This window comes from Anguilla rostrata, chromosome 3, assembly GCF_018555375.3.
Source record: "Anguilla rostrata isolate EN2019 chromosome 3, ASM1855537v3, whole genome shotgun sequence".
In the NCBI taxonomy this organism is placed as follows: Eukaryota; Metazoa; Chordata; class Actinopteri; order Anguilliformes; family Anguillidae; genus Anguilla; species Anguilla rostrata.
This window is the reverse complement of record NC_057935.1, coordinates 19,549,425-19,570,329: the sequence shown is the minus strand read 5'-3', so window position 1 is coordinate 19,570,329 and position 20,905 is coordinate 19,549,425. Positions and strand designations below refer to the sequence as shown.

At 40.6% G+C, this 20,905-nt stretch overlaps 1 protein-coding gene across 5 annotated transcripts in view; it reads left to right on the top strand.

Moving 5' to 3' along the window:
• Nucleotides 1-20,905, top strand: part of LOC135250411 (low-density lipoprotein receptor-related protein 1B-like) — a 398,366-nt gene that overhangs the window by 268,823 nt on the left and 108,638 nt on the right. For all 5 annotated transcript variants that reach the window (XR_010328923.1, XM_064326657.1, XM_064326656.1 and 2 more), the window contains 4 exons: nt 5,823-6,012; nt 10,864-11,068; nt 14,204-14,396; nt 20,379-20,504. Coding sequence is in view for 4 of the 5 variants with exons in the window: in XM_064326657.1 (XP_064182727.1) it covers nt 5,823-6,012; nt 10,864-11,068; nt 14,204-14,396; nt 20,379-20,504 (714 nt within the window). In the remaining variant the exon portion in view is untranslated. The remainder of the gene's footprint in view (nt 1-5,822; nt 6,013-10,863; nt 11,069-14,203; nt 14,397-20,378; nt 20,505-20,905) is intronic.

The window sequence follows — 20,905 nt, the reverse complement described above, 5'->3', positions numbered from 1 at the left end:
TTTTACGAGTAAAAAAGTTTTACAGCATTATGTGGTTGCTGATGAGTGTAGTCTACCCTTTCACAACTTCAGTCTTGAAAGAAGTTGGCAGTCCACACAATCATTATTTCATCATTACATGCAAAAACCCTCGAGATCTTCTTTTCAAGAGGGTCCTGACAAAGTATACATAAAATCATATTTATACATCATCCTTGTACAGAAAAATGGAAACAAAAAATAAGTTAATAAAAAAAACACAAACACCCCAACCAGACACCCCTACACCAATGGAATGTAAATGGTTGTGGGTTAATGATGCATTTTCCATAACAGTCAACAAAAGCAGTCTGTTATAAGATTAATTACAAGAGCATTTAAAAAGAGAAAAAAGTTGTTCCAGTCCATAGCAGCATTTTTCCCTGAAGAGAAACTTTTGGTCTTTGTCTCTCGCATAAAAATGGATTGGGGAACTAAGGAATCTTTAGGGTACTGCCTTTCAAGGAAATCAGGATTTTATTTCCCCTTCATGCACATGATAAACTGTTTGCTTCCAGTGTTTAATTGTAGAGGAAAACACCACTTCGAATTGAATAATAGTGAGGACGGAATTAAAACGTGTCCGTTTTAACAATCCTCACAAGTAGGCACTAAGGAATGCAGGAGATATAAACATTACCTCATGCAGTAAACAAATGGAGCAAAGTATAATTTGTCTCCTAATTAATTAGTCTCATAAAATTAATGATTAAATCATGATTATGAATTTCAATATGTAATATTAAAATAATGACCAATGATGTAACAATATGCATAAGTTCCTTGAAACTGACTTGGGCAGTCTCTGGATCTCTGTTGCGCTCTCTGGATCTCTGTTGCGCTGTTTGTTGGAAAGCCGGTCCTCGTCCTGGTTTATCTTGCTGATTCTTCCGTCCTTTTGGGATTCTGGAGCTGGAAGCTGTGCTAGCTTGCTGTTACAGGAGGGTACGTCGAGTATGCGTGTTTATTGCTTGCTATGTCGCAGAATTATAGCAATGTGTAAAGTTAGTAAACTGACCCTGTGTGGATGTAGTTTCCTTAGCTTATTTGCACTGTACGTCACTTGGAGTTATAAACAGCTGGCCGTGGCTATAGCCCAAGAGATGCAATGCGTCTCAACGCATATTCCTATACAGGCAGGTCCTCGCTGTCTTTAGGCCTGTGCCTTTAAAGACAATGCCTTCCCCACGCCTCTCCTGTGCAGCAAAGAGAAGATGGCAAAGATTATGTACAAGAACACAGATTCTACAGGTGTCTGTGGGAAGTACCCAGTCCATGTGATTAGTCTGTCCATGATCATGTGACGATGACGTCAATCTGACCTGTTGATCCAGTCATTGTAATTGTGTGGGAAAGAGGCATTTTGTTATTTCACTGAGCAGGTTACGTTATCAGATGTTGGAAGCCATCTTCATGTTTTGATGGTGGGGTGACAGGTGCTATTGGAATCAACAGATGGTACCTCCTGTCCGTTTGGTGAATTGAAACCCAAACGAGTAGATAAGCAGGAGATTAAATTAGCTGATCATTGCTTGGTCCCTTTGAAAGAGTTCTGAGCCCTAACATAAAAAGAAAAGGAAAAAAAAATGTATGGGGTCTTCTGAAGATGAAAACACTCCTCCCTAGACAGTATCTTCTCAATGAAGGACACAGATGTTAATCAAGCATATTTTCCTATTTAAGCTATGTGGTCTCCATAAATTCTTCCTGTGACTCTTTAATGATTTCTGTCATGCTGAGCTGTCAGAGGCATTTCTTATCTTTAACAATTAATTAGAGATGGGCTTGTGCAGTTACCGCCCTAAGTATTCCATTTGATGTTTTATTGCTTTGAAAGGCAATGGAAATATGGGTGTTTCAAGCCTTGGACACCTGTTAGTCATTATAAAACAATTATGGCATTGATTTGACAGGAGGCAACCTATTCTCTAGCGATTGGCTGTTTCAGCCAATAAGGGAAGCAAGAGATCAATGGCTACACATGCCCACCAATCACATGAGTGATTCAACAAATAGGTGTGTGATTGGCTGGTTACATTCTGGGAATTTATGACATTAAATACTGTATGCTTGCTTTAGAACATGTAAATATTCAGAATTTACTGTTTGTATGATTTGGAACACATTTGCAAATATATTGATTTATTGTTTTGCTTTTTTTGGACAGCTGTGTGGTGAGAAGTTAAAACTGCAAAGAAGCTTTTAATCATGTAGGTCTGAATTTATTGTTTGCCTTGGTGCGAATGTCATAGAAAAGAGAGATTCAGCGTCAGCCAATTTGAACAGTGATATTGGATTCCGAAACTAGTGCAAATCCTGTCCTCATTACTCCCCAAAGCTTGTCCACACACATCTCAATGAGTTTCTCCGATGTAATCATCTTCTTTAAATAACAAGGGTTACGCATCGATTTCAGTTACCTGGTTTGCAAACCTTTGATTCCTGAGAGAAAATTCCAACTTTTTTTGGCTTTCTAGTCTTTTTAATTCTAAAACTTATATGACTACTCAATCAGTAAATATTCTTATTTGCTTAAATATTATTATATGTTACTTTTTTGTCATCTCTGGGTAAAAAAAAAAAAGGGTTCTCCATCCTTGAACTTGCTGGGCTATGAACAGGTCGGTGCGCTGGCTTTTCCACAGCTGATGGAGGTGAGGAGGGGTGACGGTGGGAGATATTGACAGCTCCTCATCCGCACGAGGGAAAATTTGTCTTCGTTAGGGGCGGCGCAGTGTGATGGATGGCAAGCAGGGATGTAATGATCTGACCGCACCTAGTGGCCCGCTGTAAATCACCGAACATTGCCTCCGGGTTGTACGGATGTTTAATCGTTCCCTGTGTGGCATTAGCGATTACGTTTGGACTGTCAGCAGCAGGTGAGCTGCGTTATCTTTCACATGTTCGGGTTCGAGAGAGACAGAGAGCGAGTAGCGTAGCAGCATTCCAGAGAGAGTTTATCTTCTTCATTTCTCCAAAATGTCAAGAATTACTGAGTTGGTAAATATAAAAATCTATATAAATCATTCTAGAATACCTTTGAGTAGAGGTTGGGTTCAGGGCCTCTGACTGTGTGTGACTATAAACATTATCATTCAGCATAATAATTTAAAAACTACCCTAACTTGTCACTTGTAAGATATGACAAATTGATCTGATCAACCTCTCTTTCTCTCATGGGTGGGGTGACATCAATTCTCCACAAGCTTTGCAATTAGTCTGGAAACTGTAGGCTTGAAGCTTAATTATGAAACTCCTCTGAGATTGCATCAATGGCCCACCGCTTTGCTTGAATGTTTAATCTATTTCACAGTCGGGAAATACTAGGGCATATCCCAGTGAAAAATCTAACTGCAGTCTGGGATAGGCACAGTACAGACCTGTTTCCAAAGCCAACAAATAATAATCAATCATATCTAGATCTGGGGAAAGTCTGAATTGTTTAATTTAAAGCAATGCATAGTTGTTCCAGGTGCTTAAGAGCCTATTTTGATGGAATGCTTGATGGCTCAGCTTAGATATTTGCAGTGCCATGAGCAAGTATATGCCCCATTTGCCTGATTTCCTCTCATTAATGTATATTCGTCACACACTGAATGGTTTCAGTTCATTAGACAAAGAGAAACTGAGTAAATGCAAAGCACATTTTAAAAATTATTATTTCATGAAATTATCAAATGTCCATATCACCCATGTGAAAAAGGAACTTCCCCCTTAGTTAATCAATCTCAATCAAACAAATAAACAAATTTAATTGATAATTAGATTCAGCTGATTGAACACAGCCAGCCCTTTTGTATGTTTTGTGGCCATGCAGACACTGTGACCCTCCAACACCAGGGTTGGGTCGTCCTGCAGACACTGCGACCCTCCAACACCAGGGTTGGGTAATTCTGCAGACACTGCAACCCTCCAACACCAGGGATGGGTAGTCCTGCAGACACTGCGACCAGGGTTGGTCCAGGACCAGGATTGAGAAGGCCTATATTGTTAGCCGAAAGGCTTTTGAGAGGTTTCAATGAGGCCAAGAGGCTGCAGATCCCCTGCCTCACTGTCTCTCCCCCCACAGCAAGCTCCATGCTGACTTGGCTCAAATATATCTGACCGGCTAGAAGCAAGAAGATCCATCAAAATCATGGGAGGTGAAACCACAGGGCGAGGGAAGATTAACGAGTTTTCTGACCAGAAAAGCGGTCATATATAATGCACCAGCCAGCCACTTTCTACAGTAAGGATTAATGAAACACTATTCTCCACAAAATCTCTTTTTGTGCACAACCCCAACAATGGAGGGTAAGGTATTTATCTTTTAAGGTCTTTCTCCTTTGGGCGATGCGATGATAGCCAGTTGAACTTGTTAAAGAGTGTGGCGGTGGGATTTAATTGTTGTGTCGGAGTTTGGGTTAGCCTATTAATGAGCAGCCTTTAGAAGCATGTGCTTTACTGATGTTTATTGTATCAGTGGCATGGATAAAAGAGAAAGAGGTGATGTGGTGCAGCCAGTGACCGGTTAGGGGTTCAATTCCCCACCATGACCCCCTTTTACTGCAATCCCATCTCTATCTGCAATGCCTTCCGCTTTCCCCTTGTCTGAATAAAGTGAAAGAATGCATAACAAGGGGGATGACTGTCCTCTCTGTGAGTGCAACACATGGAGATTTTTAATGTGAGGTTTTATGCGTTTTCGAACCAGACTGACCTTGTAATGTGCTTTTAAGATGAGATGTTTTTGTTTCTGACATCGTCACCTTGCTGCTTATATTTTCTAAAGAACATTGACAATGTATGTTTTGGCCTCTGCAGATATTGCGTATGCTTAACTGATACAGAGGCATATTTTTCATTCTCCTACGCTTGTTGTCAGTGGAATAAAAGAGGTAGGGGAATTCATTATGCAGTACAAGAAAACTATAAACCAGTAAACTGTGAACCTTGCATGTGGTATAATATGAAATTAAGTCAGTAATATACACAACATGTCTGATTTAAATTATCTCTTTTTTTTGAAGTGCGAAAGTGTACTTTACATTCAAAAGAGACAATATCCTATAATAATTTGTATCCCATTTTAAAATGGCCTCAGTTGTCAACCTGACTGAGTTTATTAGCAATAAAACTAGTTTTAATAGTTTTTATTTGTTATGCAATCACTTCTTCACCTTTCACCATAGAAAGTGTGTGGGAGCAGGAGGTGGCAGTGTTGTCACAGAACTGTTCTGTCTGTCTGTAATATCCGTATATGCAGTTCATTAAAAGACAATTATTCATATAAAAATAAAATAAATCTCCATCAAAAATGATAGATACATTCTTATATCTTGGATGGGCTTTCTGGCATGTGTGTGGAATGAGGAGTTTTTATATTCCTGTTGGTTTCCGGCTATATTGTTGGTAAAGCTATTTACATTTAGGTATTTAATACACACTCTTATCCAGAGTGACTTAGGCACCTCATATTCGTCTTGCATACAATCCATTTATACAGCTGGATGTTTTTACTCAAGCAATTCATGTTCAGTACCTTGCTCAAGGTTACAACCCCAGTACCCCACATGGGAATCAAACCTATAACCTTGGAGTTTTAAGAACATTTACCTAACCCAAGTGGTAACCAACCTTGTCCCTGGAGATCTACAATCCTTTAGGCTTTCATTTCAACCCTAATTTGGCACCCCTGATTCTACTAATTAGAAGTTCAATGACGTAAAAACCTACACGACTGTAGATCTCCAGGAAAAGGGTTGGTTACCACTGGCCTAACCATTATGCTGCACTACCTCCCATTTCCCCATGTTTCCCATCAGATGTGGGTTCAGTAGAGGGTCTAGCCTACCACCGGGGCTGGGACACGTTGTACTGGACCAGTTCCACCACCTCCTCTATCACTCGGCACACCATTGACCAGACTCGATGGGGAGCCTTCAGCAGGGAGGCCGTGGTCGCCATGTCCGAGGAGGACCACCCGCACGTCCTCGCTCTGGACGAGTGTCAGAAGTAAGACATTTCTGTGTTTATCCTTTTCTCTCTATTTACTGCTGTCCTTCTCTGGGTCTCTGGTTGGCTTGTATGGACCTGCCATTTAAAATAGTCCTGGGATACCTCAGAGAAAATGAAACCAAGGGAAGGTGACTTTGTACACTTCCATGGGATGATTTATGGTACATTTAGGTGCACTGTGGTACAGTCGTTGGCACATTATAGTATATCATAGTGTACTGGAGTGTATAGTACTGTGGTATAACCAATGTATAGGTACATACTATTATTTCTTTATTATTATGGGACTGGATGGTTTTTAATTGGTGTCTTACAAACCATTTTTCATAAATATTCAAGGTGCAAAAGCTTGGGCACCGTGAACCTCAATGCTGTCCGTGCAACCTCGTTATGTTTTGTGGCTCCAAACCAAATTTCCTTCAGGCCAATAAAGTTGAAGTTTATGGTGTTCTAATAGCTATTTGCCCAATCTGTGGCTGTCAACAAACATGTGGGTACATACAGTATATCCTTAGAAATATGAGAGCTGAAACTGAAGACACAAATTTACTCCATAACAGATTATATTGGATTATGGACATTTTAATTCTAAATTAATTTTACATGATTATGGTTTTTAGAATATATTAGGTGTAGGTTTGCTTTGTTTCACAATAGGAAAAATGAAATTAAATTTGATTTAATTTGAGTAGGGGAAAAAGAGTTTTTGTCTACTTGCCTCTACCTACATGCAAGACTAATTGGTTTCAGAATGCAACCTTAGATGTTTTTTTTTCTTTCTTTTTTTCTTGCTGTTCCTTTTAGGGAAACAATGCAATGGAGGGTGCTATTTCTGTGAAAAGTGGTATCTCTCAAGAAAAAAATAAATAAATAAAATCTTGAGATCTCTTTAAAAGAGGTGTGCGATGGATTCAAAAGCAAAATTGCATGACACCAACAGTACAGTGACTTATGTGGGAGATTTGATTCCAATCAATCTTGATCTTTTCTTATTTTATTATACACACATTTTCAGTGGAGCACAACTGAGTATGCCAAGATCCAGATGGACTCAGACCACCCCTCTGTTGAGGTCTGATGGTTTTATTTCACTTCCTGGAGCTATTACTTCCCTGCAAGTTTTCAATTATTGGCCCCAGCTAACTGATGGGCACATACATTCCAATAGGGCAGTCAAAGAGATATGAAAACAGAACCATATTGTTCTGTAAGTTTTGTGTCGTTTATACAGATGTATATAATGCTATCTGTACTGTATATGCAACATTTGATACTTACTAAATCACAGTACTGATAGAAAGTAGAGTCTGTTGAATTAATTTAACTCTTATATATTGGCTCATTCTCTCGCTGACAAAAGGTCATGCTAACTTAACACCCACTCTAAGCAATCAACTAGGTGCGTGTACCTGGCTGGAATATCAAGGAGTGTTATTAGCTGTATGACATTCAAAAGGAAAGAATACCTAGCAAAAATCAAAGCAAAAATTCCAAAAATTCTCCAGATGTTGGCCAAATGAATGCAACGAGAATGTTTGAAGCATGTGAGTCCAAAAGGCAATGGAGTCAGTGGATCTCATAATTAGCATGTGTGCCTCATATGAGGTAAGAAATATATGAAATCACAGACAGACCTGCTTTTTAGGATGACCCTTTTTGAATGGCTTTGTTATTTGGTGAACCATGGAGTTGTCCTAGCTGAAGTTTGATAGAACTCTTTTAATTTAATTGTACCAAAAAAAAACTTGATGTGCGCTCATACTGGGATCGTGAAAAAAAGAAATGAACTTTTGACCATTAAGAGTGCGTCCCAACAGTAATTTGGCGCTTTTTCAAATGGACTCCAGAAGCTCCCGGTTAATTAAAAATTAACCTGAGATGATTAATCTGTACGCATCAGAGTGTTTAAGAAGATTTTCACCCCCTCTGTGTGTCCTTGATTATGTAATAAAATTATTGCGGAGGCATTACTGCTGAAAAATTTGGTCTGTAGTTCAGTATGGACTCTTGCTAGAGATGACCCAGAATTTCTATTTAGCATTTTATCAAAGTGTGCTTTGAAATACAGCCGTAGACAATGTTAGAATGTACTTGTGTAACAGAACAGAATTAGCATTTTTTTCATTCATGGGCATGCTTTTTTAAATTAACATCCATGCCAATATCGTAGTGACTATAATATGTTTGAAGGTAATTGAGGTGACAGTTTCAAACCTTAAATTTCTGTGACGGATTAATTTGCATGGTAATTTAAGCATTACACTTAAGAGCACTGGAATTAAAACCACCCCCCCCCCCCCCCCCAGAGACAGATCAGGTGCTATCCTGCTACCCAGGGCAGAGGAAGTGCCTTGGTCCATTGAAACCCAGGCAGGTGCTAGCTTGTAGCTCTCAGCTTCCTGCTGGTTGGACAGGGTGTCTTGGGTGTGTGAATGTGGTGCCATTGCCCTGGAGAGGAATATCACATGCACAATCCCGACAGCGGATCCTGTGCTGTGCATATTTTCTCTCTCTCGCTTTCTCGCTCTCTCTCTCTCTCTCACTCTTGCTGTCTCGCTCTCACTCTTTCACGTTTGCTCTTCCTCTCTTTTTCTTGCTCTCTCTCTCTTTGACACTTGGTTGTGCGGTCATACCTTCAGTATCCAGCTTCCAGGGGCATGTAGAGCTTATGGTTCAGAGACCAAGCAGTTCACTGGAATGTGATGCTTGACTCAGTGAGTCAGGAATGATCATATGACACTCAAGATAGGGAAGTGGACCATCAGAACTGCAGTTTGTGTTCCTTGGTTGAACAGAAGTCATTGTTCAAGGTGCTTAATCTGAATTCCTTTAGGAAATATCCACTGTGCAATGTACATGGGTATGCAAGCTTACTAACTTGAAATTAATCCAGATATTTGTTGAATGAAGTTATACGGTGCACTGGAATGAACAAATGGACAGCATGATACATCTTTGCTGATCTCAGAAGTTAAGGTTTATATTTGATGAAAGGGGTTATAAAATTGCTGGATTCAGCTCAGAAAAGAAATTCCAAACTGAGGTGACAAATATACAACCAGACAAAATTGTTAAAGGGACTGACCATTTCTCCAGATTTACGGTAATGATCTTCCATGTGTATTTGAACTTTTTATTTGTTTTTTTTTTAATGGTATTTATTTTAAATGTATTTTTCTTTGCAATCTCCTTTGTGTGTATCTCTGGAATTTTGTTTTTCTTTTTGTAAGGGGGCATTTGAATTGAATTTGTTTGCTTTTGTTTTGTATATACAATATGCTACGTACCATCAGCAAATGTATTTGGTCTTGCCACTATAATAGACTGTAATTGTTGAGCTCCAGAGCACCAAAAACAGACCATTTTCAGAATAGGTAAACATGCTTTGGAGGTCATTAACTTCCAGGAAGAGAGGTCATCTCATGAAATCTGTGTCAATTTTCTATCATTATACCATTATACTTTCATTTGAAAAAAGTTCAAGGAGCACAATGTTCTACAGACATAATGCTTCGGCAATGAGAATATATTTCTAAAAAACCATGCCCTTATTTTGTTTTGAGATAAAATAAGAGTGTGATAAGTGCACAGGGAAAGCATGTTGTTATTTTACCGTCTCTCTGTCAGACATAGCAGCCATGTGCGAAGACTCACTGGATGGTGCTAAAGCAGGAGATGGAAGGTTATTAAAGGTCACAGAGAGCTTTGAGACAAGGGGTCCAAGAATTACATAATCACAACCCTGAGGCAGAGGAGTGGTTATGGATAATTTTCAAGCTTTATGTCGTGTCTCTTCTCTCCTCTCAGAGGAGTCTGACACTTAACAACCGTTACGCTATTAAAGGTATTTACATGCCCATTCACTAAATGGTGGCACAGATGTATGCAGTCGTTTTGTGCAAATTAATGTTAAAATGGGGAAGGTGCGTGAATTATTGATCTGGTCTTCATATTTTACCGCAAACATAAAAACAATCAGGGGTCCGTATAGAATTTTGCTGTGAGACTGAATGTGCCGGAAGTTCACGTATCAATGTTTAGCGATGCAGGCAAAGATAGCAACACAGTTTTAAAATCGGCTCATTCGTCATTTGCATGTCATCAAGACAATGCATGATGGGACCTAGGCATTCTGTTCCCATCCACATGCCTGGTCCTGATTGGCTTTAATCAGGCGAGAACATTGTGCAATGAGAAAAGTAAATGTATACTTTAAGAACTTTTCTGTACATTTTACAGTAAATTACTACCAGAAAAGTTGCCATTAAGGGTCCTGAGAAATCACATTTTTATTGCATTTAAATTGGTCATTAAGCAGCAAGATTAAGATGTATACTTTTTCCTGCACATTTTTGTTCAAAGGTCATGTGTCCTCACCCATGTAGACTGCATTTATCTTACTTCTTTCCTAGCCTAGCTTTATTGCGAGTTAGCTGCTCAGCACTCAGAACAATGAAGGCAATTTATATGAGGTTATTTCCACTCCTCTTCTCAGTGGCTTCACCCTGAACTGTTTACCTGGCCATCATTACTGGGGTGACATCAATTATTGTTCAAAACATGATGTTTGTATATGATGTCAGTCTCAGATTTCCTGCATCAGTGTTGATCATTACATGTGGACCTCCCTACTATCTATAAGAGATTGTAACTACACACTCACGCTCGCACACTCACACACACACATACGAATGCACGCACGTACACACACATGTTCACACACACAGGCAGACACACACAAATGTATGTATAATGTAATGTTGACACACATATGGTACATGACACTTCAAATCCTATTTGCGGTGTTTTGATGTTTTCCTGATGCCATTTTTGTCATTAACACCTTAGCCTAATGTTCTGGACGAACTGGAATGAGCAGCGGCCAGCCATCATGAGGTCCACTCTCGCAGGGAACAGCATCCAGAACATCATCAGCACGGACATCCTCACCCCAAACGGCCTCACCATCGATCACAAAGCCGAGAAGCTCTACTTCTCTGACGGAAGTCTGGGGAAGATTGAAAGATGTGAATACGATGGATCTGGTAGACATGTGAGTAAACGCAGTTTTCATATCTGTGGTTTTTAAAAACAAAACAAGACCTCAAAAAGCAGTGAATCTGCAGTCTATACAATGAATGTGTTCATATTCTACAGTAAAAAAAAAAGAAAGATTTTTTTTTCATTTTATCTGTATTCATTTTAGTCATAAAGAGTGAAGTGAAAAGTAAAATGTTTGTAAGACATATTTCTACCTGGGAACATCTGTAGAAGTTAGTTTAAAATGTCATGTCCAGGGTACAGCTTGAATTGGATAGTTATTTCATTTTCGACAATAATATTCAGTGACGTATGCAAGAGGACGTCGTAAAAGGTGGTGCTTGCACGGTTTTTGTCTGTGGCATTGTTTGATTACAGATTGGAATTTGTTTTACATATTTCACCTTTGCGTTCATATTAATGTCTCACATTTATTACTATTGTGGGTGCATAACAGAATCGTGTTAATAGTCCGCTCCTCCTTTCAGTTTCAGTGTTGTTTGAGGACAGCACAAAAGCAAAAGACAATGATTGATGGGCTCCCCCATTTGTTCTAACAATACCTCATTACTTCGAGATTAAATGTTTGAGAGAATCTGTATGCATGCCAGACGCCCGAATCGGGAGGATATTCGAGGAGTGCAAACCCCGCTCACAGAGCTGTCATGGTTCGTAGTACTCCAGAACCAGTTCATTTAAATTTGAAAAACAATGGACTCACACAATAAAACAATAAATCCATTCTGAAATGTCAAGTAGCTAATGCCCCTTTGAAATAAGAAAGACGGCAGTGGTATTATGTCCAATTCATGTCAAGCTAATAGTTTTTTTTTTCTGCAGTCACACAATGGAAAGCCTCAATGGGACCCTTCTGTATGTCTTTAAATGTACTGCATCAAAGGCCTTTGCCAGCTTGGGAGCTTAATTACAACGCTAATTCCTTTTCAAACGATGAGCCGTGTGCATAGACGGCGTCCTGGTCTTATCTAAGGGAAGCAGTGCATAATTCATGAGAAAAAATTGTGTGTTGCTCATCCTTTTCCCCCTTTTGCTCTTTTTGAAATATATTTATTTATTTTTAATGTATGAATGGGGGGAAAAATCCATTAAAGTCTAATCTTTTGGACCTGTGACTGCTGTCAAGTCTGCAATATAGTAGCTACCAGCGAGCTTATCGACTGAAGCCCCCCCCCCCCCCCCACACACACACACACACACACATGCACAGATACACACACCACACAAATCTCACACATCTCCAACCCCCAAGTCTACAAGTGAAATGAGGGACAGTATGAGATCTGTCGGTGGTAATGAACTGGATTCAGTCAATATTTGTCCCTAAATTTAAATCACATTCATTTAAAAATACAAGTTGGTCCGTTCAATTATCTACAAAATTAACTTGTCAAATTGTTTTCATTTTTAAAAAAAAATGTTTTAATTATAATAAACACTTCTATTTTCAACAAATGTTGATTTAATCCAGGCCCAGTGATGGGGAAGTGGGAAGGCGCGCGTGTGTGTGTGTGTGTGTGTGTGTGTGTGTGTGTGTGTGTGTGTGTGTGTGTGTGTGTGTGTGTGTGTGTGTGTGTGTGTGTGTGTGTGTGTGTGTGTGTGTGTGTGTGTGAATTGGGGAGAGAGGGTGTTATCACGGCTTGAAAATAGTGTTGTGACACCTTCTTCATGAGTGCCGTAGAGCAGTACAAGAGAGGAAGGCACAGCTCCCAGTTTTCAGCTTAGAAACCCATGTTTCTTATCACACCCCGATAAGTCACTTACAACAGGGCACCTCACAATCAATAATTCTGTCCTGTAGACAAAATTACTGAGAAACCAGATATTTTTAGAAAAGGCTTGTTTGATTTCATGCAACACACCTCCCTGTTTTGTTCACTCTTCATCACTCATCACCATTAAGTCACCCATCTGTAAATAACAGGCCTGTTTGTACTTTTCTTGCGATCAGTCCCTGACCAAATTTAGGAGTAAATAACGGGGTGTTTTCGATCCAGCCTGTCTTATCGCTGTTCTAGTAAATATCCCAAATCATTGGTTTGAAATGTGACGAAAAGAGAGGGGTTCCTGGTGGTAATAGTTTCAAATTGGTCACATCTTTTCCTACTCTTCAGCTAATGCGTTCAGCACGTTTATAAACAGAAAAAAAAAATCACACAGGAAAAACATTGCTACATGAAATATCTTAAAAAGCTATTTTATTGTAAAAAAAAAGATTCACTCTGGCAAGGAACAATACGATGGGGAGTATTCATTATGCCATTCGTTATTCGCATTCCAAGACAGAAAATGCAAATTAATTTCAAAACCAAAAGTATGGGTCAGTTGAACATTCCTAATTAAAAAGCTATGTCTTTATAATTTGATTATAAGAAACAAGCTATTAAGAAGCACAAAGTGCAGTGAGCGCAGAAATCACACCAGCTAATTTTCCCTCATACGCTCCCTTCAGAACCATCTGTCATTGTCCCCTTCTCTTTTTTTTCTCCCCCCCCCCCCCCCCTCGATGTTTACCGGTTGCGGAGCGTTTGCACGCGCTCAGCGCTTTTAATGAACACCTGTCTCGTTAAGCAGTCCGTCACGCAGGAGTTAATGCGCCCGTGTTCGGAGCGTGTTCCTCTAATGGGTAAAACTGGAAATCCGCGGGACGCCCTGTCGCTCCCTTGCCCGCGCGTTCCCAAAAGGAGCCGCTGATGTGTCCCCACGTCTGTCGCCGTGACAGTTTCATTTACACCCGTGCCACCCAGGTTAATCGTTAATTAGTTGCATGATAACAAAGCAATATCACGCTCAAATGCCATCATTATTTATTTATTCATTCGTTTATTTACTTGTTTACTTATTTGTTTGCTTGCTTTTTACTTTTTAAAATGAATTTTTTCAATTGTAGCAACGGCATTTATGGCAATGGTTTCATCAAATCTTAGAAATCTGTTCCAAAAAAAATATCCCCTCATCCCTCAACTTTAATGTGGAGATTATTGTACATTTTTATTTTTATGTCTTCCTTCGGAATGTTGAGCACACATGATCTGAATCGTTATTGTGAGCGAATTGGTTGTTTTTCTAGTGCTGCAGTCAGGTTCTGCAAACAGAAATGTAACGTCTTTCTGTTTCATTTGAATTGCAGGTGATTGTGAAGGCGGGGCCTGGAACGTTTTTTGGCCTGGCTATTTATGGCGACTTCATCTTTTGGTCTGATTGGGTGCGAAGGGCCGTACTGCGCTCCAATAAGTACACAGGAGGTGACATGAAAGTGCTCCGAGCAGACATTCCACACCAGCCAATGGGAATAGTTGCTGTGGCCAATGACACCAACAGCTGTGAGTGTCTATCCTTGAAGCTGCCCTCCAAAGCTTGTGCATGAGCGTGCGTGCGTGCGTGTGTGTGCATGTGCAGCATGTGGTGTGTGTGTGTGTGTGTGCATGCATGTATGTGCAGCATGTGTGCTTATTCCTTTTTTATCCCTGTTTGTGTACATGCAGATCTGTGTGTGTTTGTCTGTGACAAGCAGTTTGTTCCTCACTGCTGGCTTGTATCAAATCTATTAGTCAATGTGACAGTATTAATGGCCAGAACAGTCTCAGTGAATGTGCCGCACTTCTCTTTGATACTGTGTGTTTCCAGACATTTGGAGTAATTACAGCGGCATGTTTGCTAATGCTGATGTTTCAGGAACAATTCCAGGGTTTGTTTTGACATAGAATTCAGTTGGCTGATAAATACATAAATTGATGCACAAATATTCACAAAAAACCACATTAATAAATGTATTATAGAAAAAATTAAAAGTAACCCAGATTATATTTGAAAAGCTCAATGCTGCTGGGTTCCCTTAGGCGTGGTGTTTAGCATACTGAGAAGTGGTTTCTGTGTTAATTTGCATCATTAGCGAAAGCAATTGCAGGACTACTGGATTTGACACGCTTAGTAGTACCCACAAATGACCAATAATAGCCGTTGGTACTCAAGGAAAGCGTTCATTTGTATTGTAGATTGCCCTTATCTGCCATTAAATTGTGATTTCTCCTCAACACACGCTTCTGCCTTGAGGATCACCTCGTGTGTAAGCAACACTCATCTGTGACTGTGGGTCAGCTGACACAAAGGAAGAATATTGAAAAAATACCGGGCCCAGAGGGAGGGAGGGTTTCAGTCTGGTATTCCTAGCCTGGTATCCCCACCATTCCCAGATATTCCCGACCTCATCTCACACCAACATATTATCTGCTTGAAACAGGCAATACCTGTGTCGGCTACAGCAGTTGTAATGTCCTCCAGGGCAGTTTTTGTTTCTCAGATGGTCAACTGCAGACTGAAAATGAAAGCCAGCAATGGGCTTCGCCTCCATTTTTGATCAGGCATCCAAAATTAGTGGAGGAAACAAAAAATATGGAATGAAGTTGTTTCAAAATAAATAGAGTTGTCATGTCAGAACCAGAATTCTCAGAAATGTAAAAACAAGATTTTGGCTTTGATACCTACATCTGTGATGGTTCCAGCACTAGCAACATCTACCAATGGAAGGTGCCCTTCAGAGAACAAATCGCTGACTCTGTGCATTGAAGAATTGGCAAGAGCAGACCTCCGTCTGACAAAAGACGCAACCTCGGTGCTTCAGGGAGGTTCCCACCGGTGCGCTGGGTAATCTTAATTTCAAGGTGGCGGAGACGTGCTTTTCACATGCTTGCCGAGAAAATTACGGCTCTCTATTCCCGCTCTCCCACTCCCACCGGCGGGAATTGCGAGTGAGAACCGGAGAACTGGCCGACGGGAATGGGCCGCATGCCAAGTTGAGTCATGGGAAACCAAACTTATAACCAGTGTAGGCCTTCAGTGAACTCCCCAGTGTTCAGAGCCTCACTGCATTAATTTAGGTTACCCCGTTATACCAATAAAGTTATGGCCCGCAGGATTTCTTTATGTCTGTCAGAGCTGTCTATCACACGTTGCTGTTCGGATGAGAAATACTAGCTCCATTGTATTTTGGTCTAGTTTCAAAAGGCACAATGGGGGGATTAAATCATTGGCTATAATTATTAAAAGAGCAGTGTTTCAACTAAGCAAAGTCCATTGGGATGTGGTGATATATAGGCTTTAACAGTCAAAATTTTAACATTATGAGAGCGTTTGACACCGAGCCGTTCTGTGTCATGTCCACTGCACGTTCTGTGCACACAGTATCAATTAAATTATTCAGAACGTATTTTTTTCTCTGGCATGTGATTGATTATTTTCACAGTAAAAACGTTTTAAACCATGCCATAATAGCATTTTCTGTCTTAAACTTGTATTGGGCCGATTTAATCACAGCTTTGTCTGACACCACTGCCAATTACTCTGTTCATATTGATAATTGTGTGTGTGTGTGTGTGTGTGTGTGTACAATATATGGTGACAAAGAAAAAACCTGAATACGTGAGTGGAGAAACATAACAAATGCACATATGTCCATACAGGTGTTGTGTATGGTACATTTAACCAATTAGCACCCTATAATCCTCTGTGCAATGTATAAAAATGCTGAGCAGGCCCAGCTGACCTTGATTTTGGATCAGGATGGCAAGAAGATCTAAGTGACTTTGAAAGAGGGTTCATTATTGGGGCACAGATGGCAGGAGCTTCAGTCACAAAGACTGCTCAGCTGGCTAGTGTTTCAGTAGAAACAGTGACTAAAGTGACATCTGCATTTAGATCTAAGGAAAAGACATCAATAAATATGGTTGGAAATTGTGGTTGAAAGGACACATTTAATGACCATGATGCCTGTGCATTAGTGCCATATGTAAGGAAAAACAGAAGAGCAATTCTTCCTCGGGTGACTGAGAATGTCAATGCAGGGCCTGAATTCTTGACCCCTACAGTGAGGGGGTCCTGTGGCTCTGTTATGCTGTGAGTGCCATTTTCCTGGCATGGTTTGGGTCCACTTGTTCCCTTAGAGGGAAGGGTCACTGCAAATCAATGTGTGTGTGTATATAGTTTGAGGAAAAGGCATATTTTTTCTTGATTTGACTCCACATTTTAGATGTGTAATTAAACAAATCTGTGAACGTTCTCAGCTTTTATTTTAGGGTATTTGTATGCATCATGTTGAAGTTACAGCCCTTTTTATACATAGCCATCACAATTTCAGGTTTAGTACTTTGTTACATATACATTGCCCATAGACATCACCAGGTGCTGAGTGTCTTTTCTGTTGATACCCTGCCAGGCCTGTTCTGCAGCCATCTTCAGTACCTGTTCTCTTCAGCATATGAAATGCATGTGCAATTAAATTCATATCAGGTGAATGACTTGGCCAGTAGAGAATTTTCCAAGTTTCTGGCTTTGAAAAACTACTTGATTGCAAACTATAACCTTGCCATCCTGTTTTTACTGCTAACTTGTGGTTTGCATCTTGCAGTGTACCCTCTGCAGTTCTTTTCCTGAAGTGTTCTGCAGACAGTCACTGACCATAAAACAGGATGGCTAGGTAATAGTTTGCTAAGAGGTACCTAAAAGAGCCTGCAGAGCTCTGGAAAAAGGTGTTGTGGACAGACGAGAGCAATATTCACTTGCATCAGTGGTGGCAAGAACAAAGTGCAGAGGCCAAAAGGAACTACCCAAAACACAGCACACTTGCAGATGCAATCGCTTATTGCAGCAGCAGAATGACTTCTGAAGTGTACAGAAGCATCTCATCTCCTCAGGTTCAAGCAAATGCCTCAAAACTCTTCATTCTAAAGCGCAACACTGATCCAAACATACTACTAAAGCAATCAAGTAGTTTTTCAAAGCCAAAAATCTGGAAAATTCTTCTGATTGGCCGACTCATTCACCTGAATTGAATCTTGCCTTCTGTCAGGCAGGTGTTTGCGAGTTATTCTTCATTACGGTAAGAATTATTCAACCATCAATAGTAGAGGTCTTCATTCTTGTATGGGGCCCTGCGGTTCAGAGCACTGATTTTTTCACCTTTTTTTGTTTCTCAGGTGATCTGGATATCATTTGAAGGGGCTGTTGTTGTTTACATGCCCAGTTTATATAGTCCCTGATGTGGCTTCACTCTTGCTGTTGCATTATAAGTCAGTGGGTGACAATAGATGAGCCTTTTTTTGAAGTGAGGAAAATAATATTTTAATACAGCATTATGAGATATTGAGATATTACTTGTCATGCGCTGTCAGATAATATTCTGGTCGGGCATGAGTGTTCGTCTCCTGCATAGATTAAGTTGCAGAATGCATGTCTATTGAAAATCACATTTTTATTTGTTAATAAAGTCATTTTCAGTTTGAGCTTAAATGTAACATTAACAGGCATTTAAAGCATATATTTAAATCAAGAACACATTCAATGAAAGGAATAGACTAAATTGGCTGTTGGTACAAACATAAATTGTAGCTACTTCACAGCAGTTTGCGTTGCAGTAATGGCTAATTGTGGCTATTACTAGCTGCACTAGCTTGTTGTCCTCCTTGATAATATGGCTGGAAAATTCCATCAATAAGCTAGGTAGCTGACTAAATATAGGAAAGGCTTTGTTTCAATCTAACGTGGTAGTTGGCTAATTAATCGTGCTGACACATGGCAGCTTACCCAAATAAAATGAATGCCCTTTGGTAATGTGCCAGTAACACACACGTGCTACCACTGGGCCTTAGAAGTCGTGTCATCATTCCCTTCAGGTTCTTTAGCATTTTTGAGACTACCAGGTAAAAAAAAAAAAAATAGATGGCCTTGTTTATGGAAAAAAGAATGCTCTTTACCCATTTTTTATCATCTAAAAAATAGGTGTAATTAAAAAAAACAAAAACAAATTGCTAACGGATGAGTGGTTAGCGACCCATTGCACACTAACATCATAGACATGGCTGTATTTCCAGCGGTACCAGTCACGCTTGTAAGTCGTTTGCTGTTTCCTGTTAGTATAAAAAATTATACATTTTTCTGTTTTGTACCGTTATATATATCCATAATGTTATTGTTGCTGTTCTCGTTAATAATGTATTTTAAATGTATTTTACGGTAGCTTCGACTAGCTTGAAAACCCTTGTCATGGAATTGCTAGCTCTGACATAATTGGAATTCAGTGGATCCAGTGCCATTTAATTTAAGATGTCCAAGTTATAAATGGCAGTTTATATCACTAACTGCGACCGCGTTGATTACGTGAAACTCAAATCAATTTTCTCCATAGAGAAAATTCTCCTTTGATGCAGAAATCCATATACGGGATAACGTTTTTTCCTCAGACTCCCAAAGCCCATTGGCTGGCACTGCGTGGGATCCCTAGTGATTTTCATTTCCGTTTCAGTAATGGCGTGTGTGGCATCAGGGAAGAAGTCCAAGCCCGCGGTACTGCTGGGATTTCCCTGGGCGCCTGGCCCGCGTAGTGTTATATCACGAGTTTGGCGTTGTGCAGTCAGCTGAAACTCGACCATTTGTGTTGGGAAGTGGGGCTCCCCGGGCCCGCGCTCGCCTGGCATGGCGGCCGGCTCTCGGAGCCTCGGTTCAGTGCGCCTCTCCTCCGAGCTGCGGGCCGTGCAAGCCCCGGTTCAGGAGAGGCCACCCCGGAAAGGCGGCTGCTTCTCACTGTCGAGCCACGGTTGTCCGTTGTCCTTGAAGTGTTTGGAGCAGAGGAGGGTTTCAAGGAAAGCAGTCTTAAAGAGTTTGTGTGTGTGTGTGTGTGTGTGTGTGTATGCACATATGTGTTGTACTCATGCATGTTTTGCGTGTGTGTACATGTATGCGTGTGAGCATGCGTGTGAGCATGTGTAAGAATTATGTGTATGTGTGATTTTTGATATTGGATGTATATGTACCTTTGTAGTGTCTTGTTTAATGCATGCACATGTTGTGTATGGCTGTGTGTATATGACTGGATGTATCTGGATGTATATGTGTGTCATGAGTACATGTTTTTCTGAACTCCAAACTGAATTCATCTTAAAAGCGTGTGACACCAGGGATATGCTTAGAGAACCAAGTCCTTCAAGAGATCGCCAGTCGCTTCTGGCTAAAATGTTTATTCTGGGAGTTGGAGGGAGAGAGTCCTTCAGAAGACTGTTTCGAATGCAATGCTAGACACAATGCTTTCTGTCACAGTTGAAATGCTGGAGGCCCATTGCTGCAAGTTTTTAATGACGGGACCACGGTCTTCCAGAAGAAGAAAACAGTCGTCTCAATTTCAGTTGCTCCGAATGAATTAGCCTTTAATTAAATTCCGTCCACCTGTAATTAAAACTCACTGTGTGCATGAGTGCCGGAAGTGAGAGTAAACGTGCTGCCTTCAGCAGAATGTCACAGACTTCTCTGCTTCGCAGGTGAAATGTCTCCCTGCCGTGCGATGAACGGGGGCTGCGGAGACCTTTGCCTCTTGACCCCGAATGGCACGGTGAACTGCAGCTGCAGGGGGCAGCGCGTGCTGCTGGACGATAACCGCTGCGTATGTAAGTCTCCATTTCACCTCACTACCACTACTGTCTCTTCAACCGCTCCTTGCCTGGCCTCCATGGTGGTGAGGGCACAAGTTCAAGTTAAGCCGAATGGAAATTAACTTGACTTAAAGAACAGAAGTTGTACTTTTATTTTTATGTTCTTCATTTTCGACAAAGCATGATGCAATTCTGTAGTGAGGTGCCGTTCCATTTCCCTAATAGCCCAGGAACCAATGGGCTGAACGGAGCACTGGGCCACAAGTTAAAGCAACATGTTCTCCAGAGGACAAGACGCATGAGGCATTTACTGTTAATGAACTTATCTTCACTGGAGATCTGTGGCGCTGAACACAAGCACTGTGCGCTGGGTTTAAATCCAGCTGGGTTTTGTATGCCCGCCCCATTAATAGAGC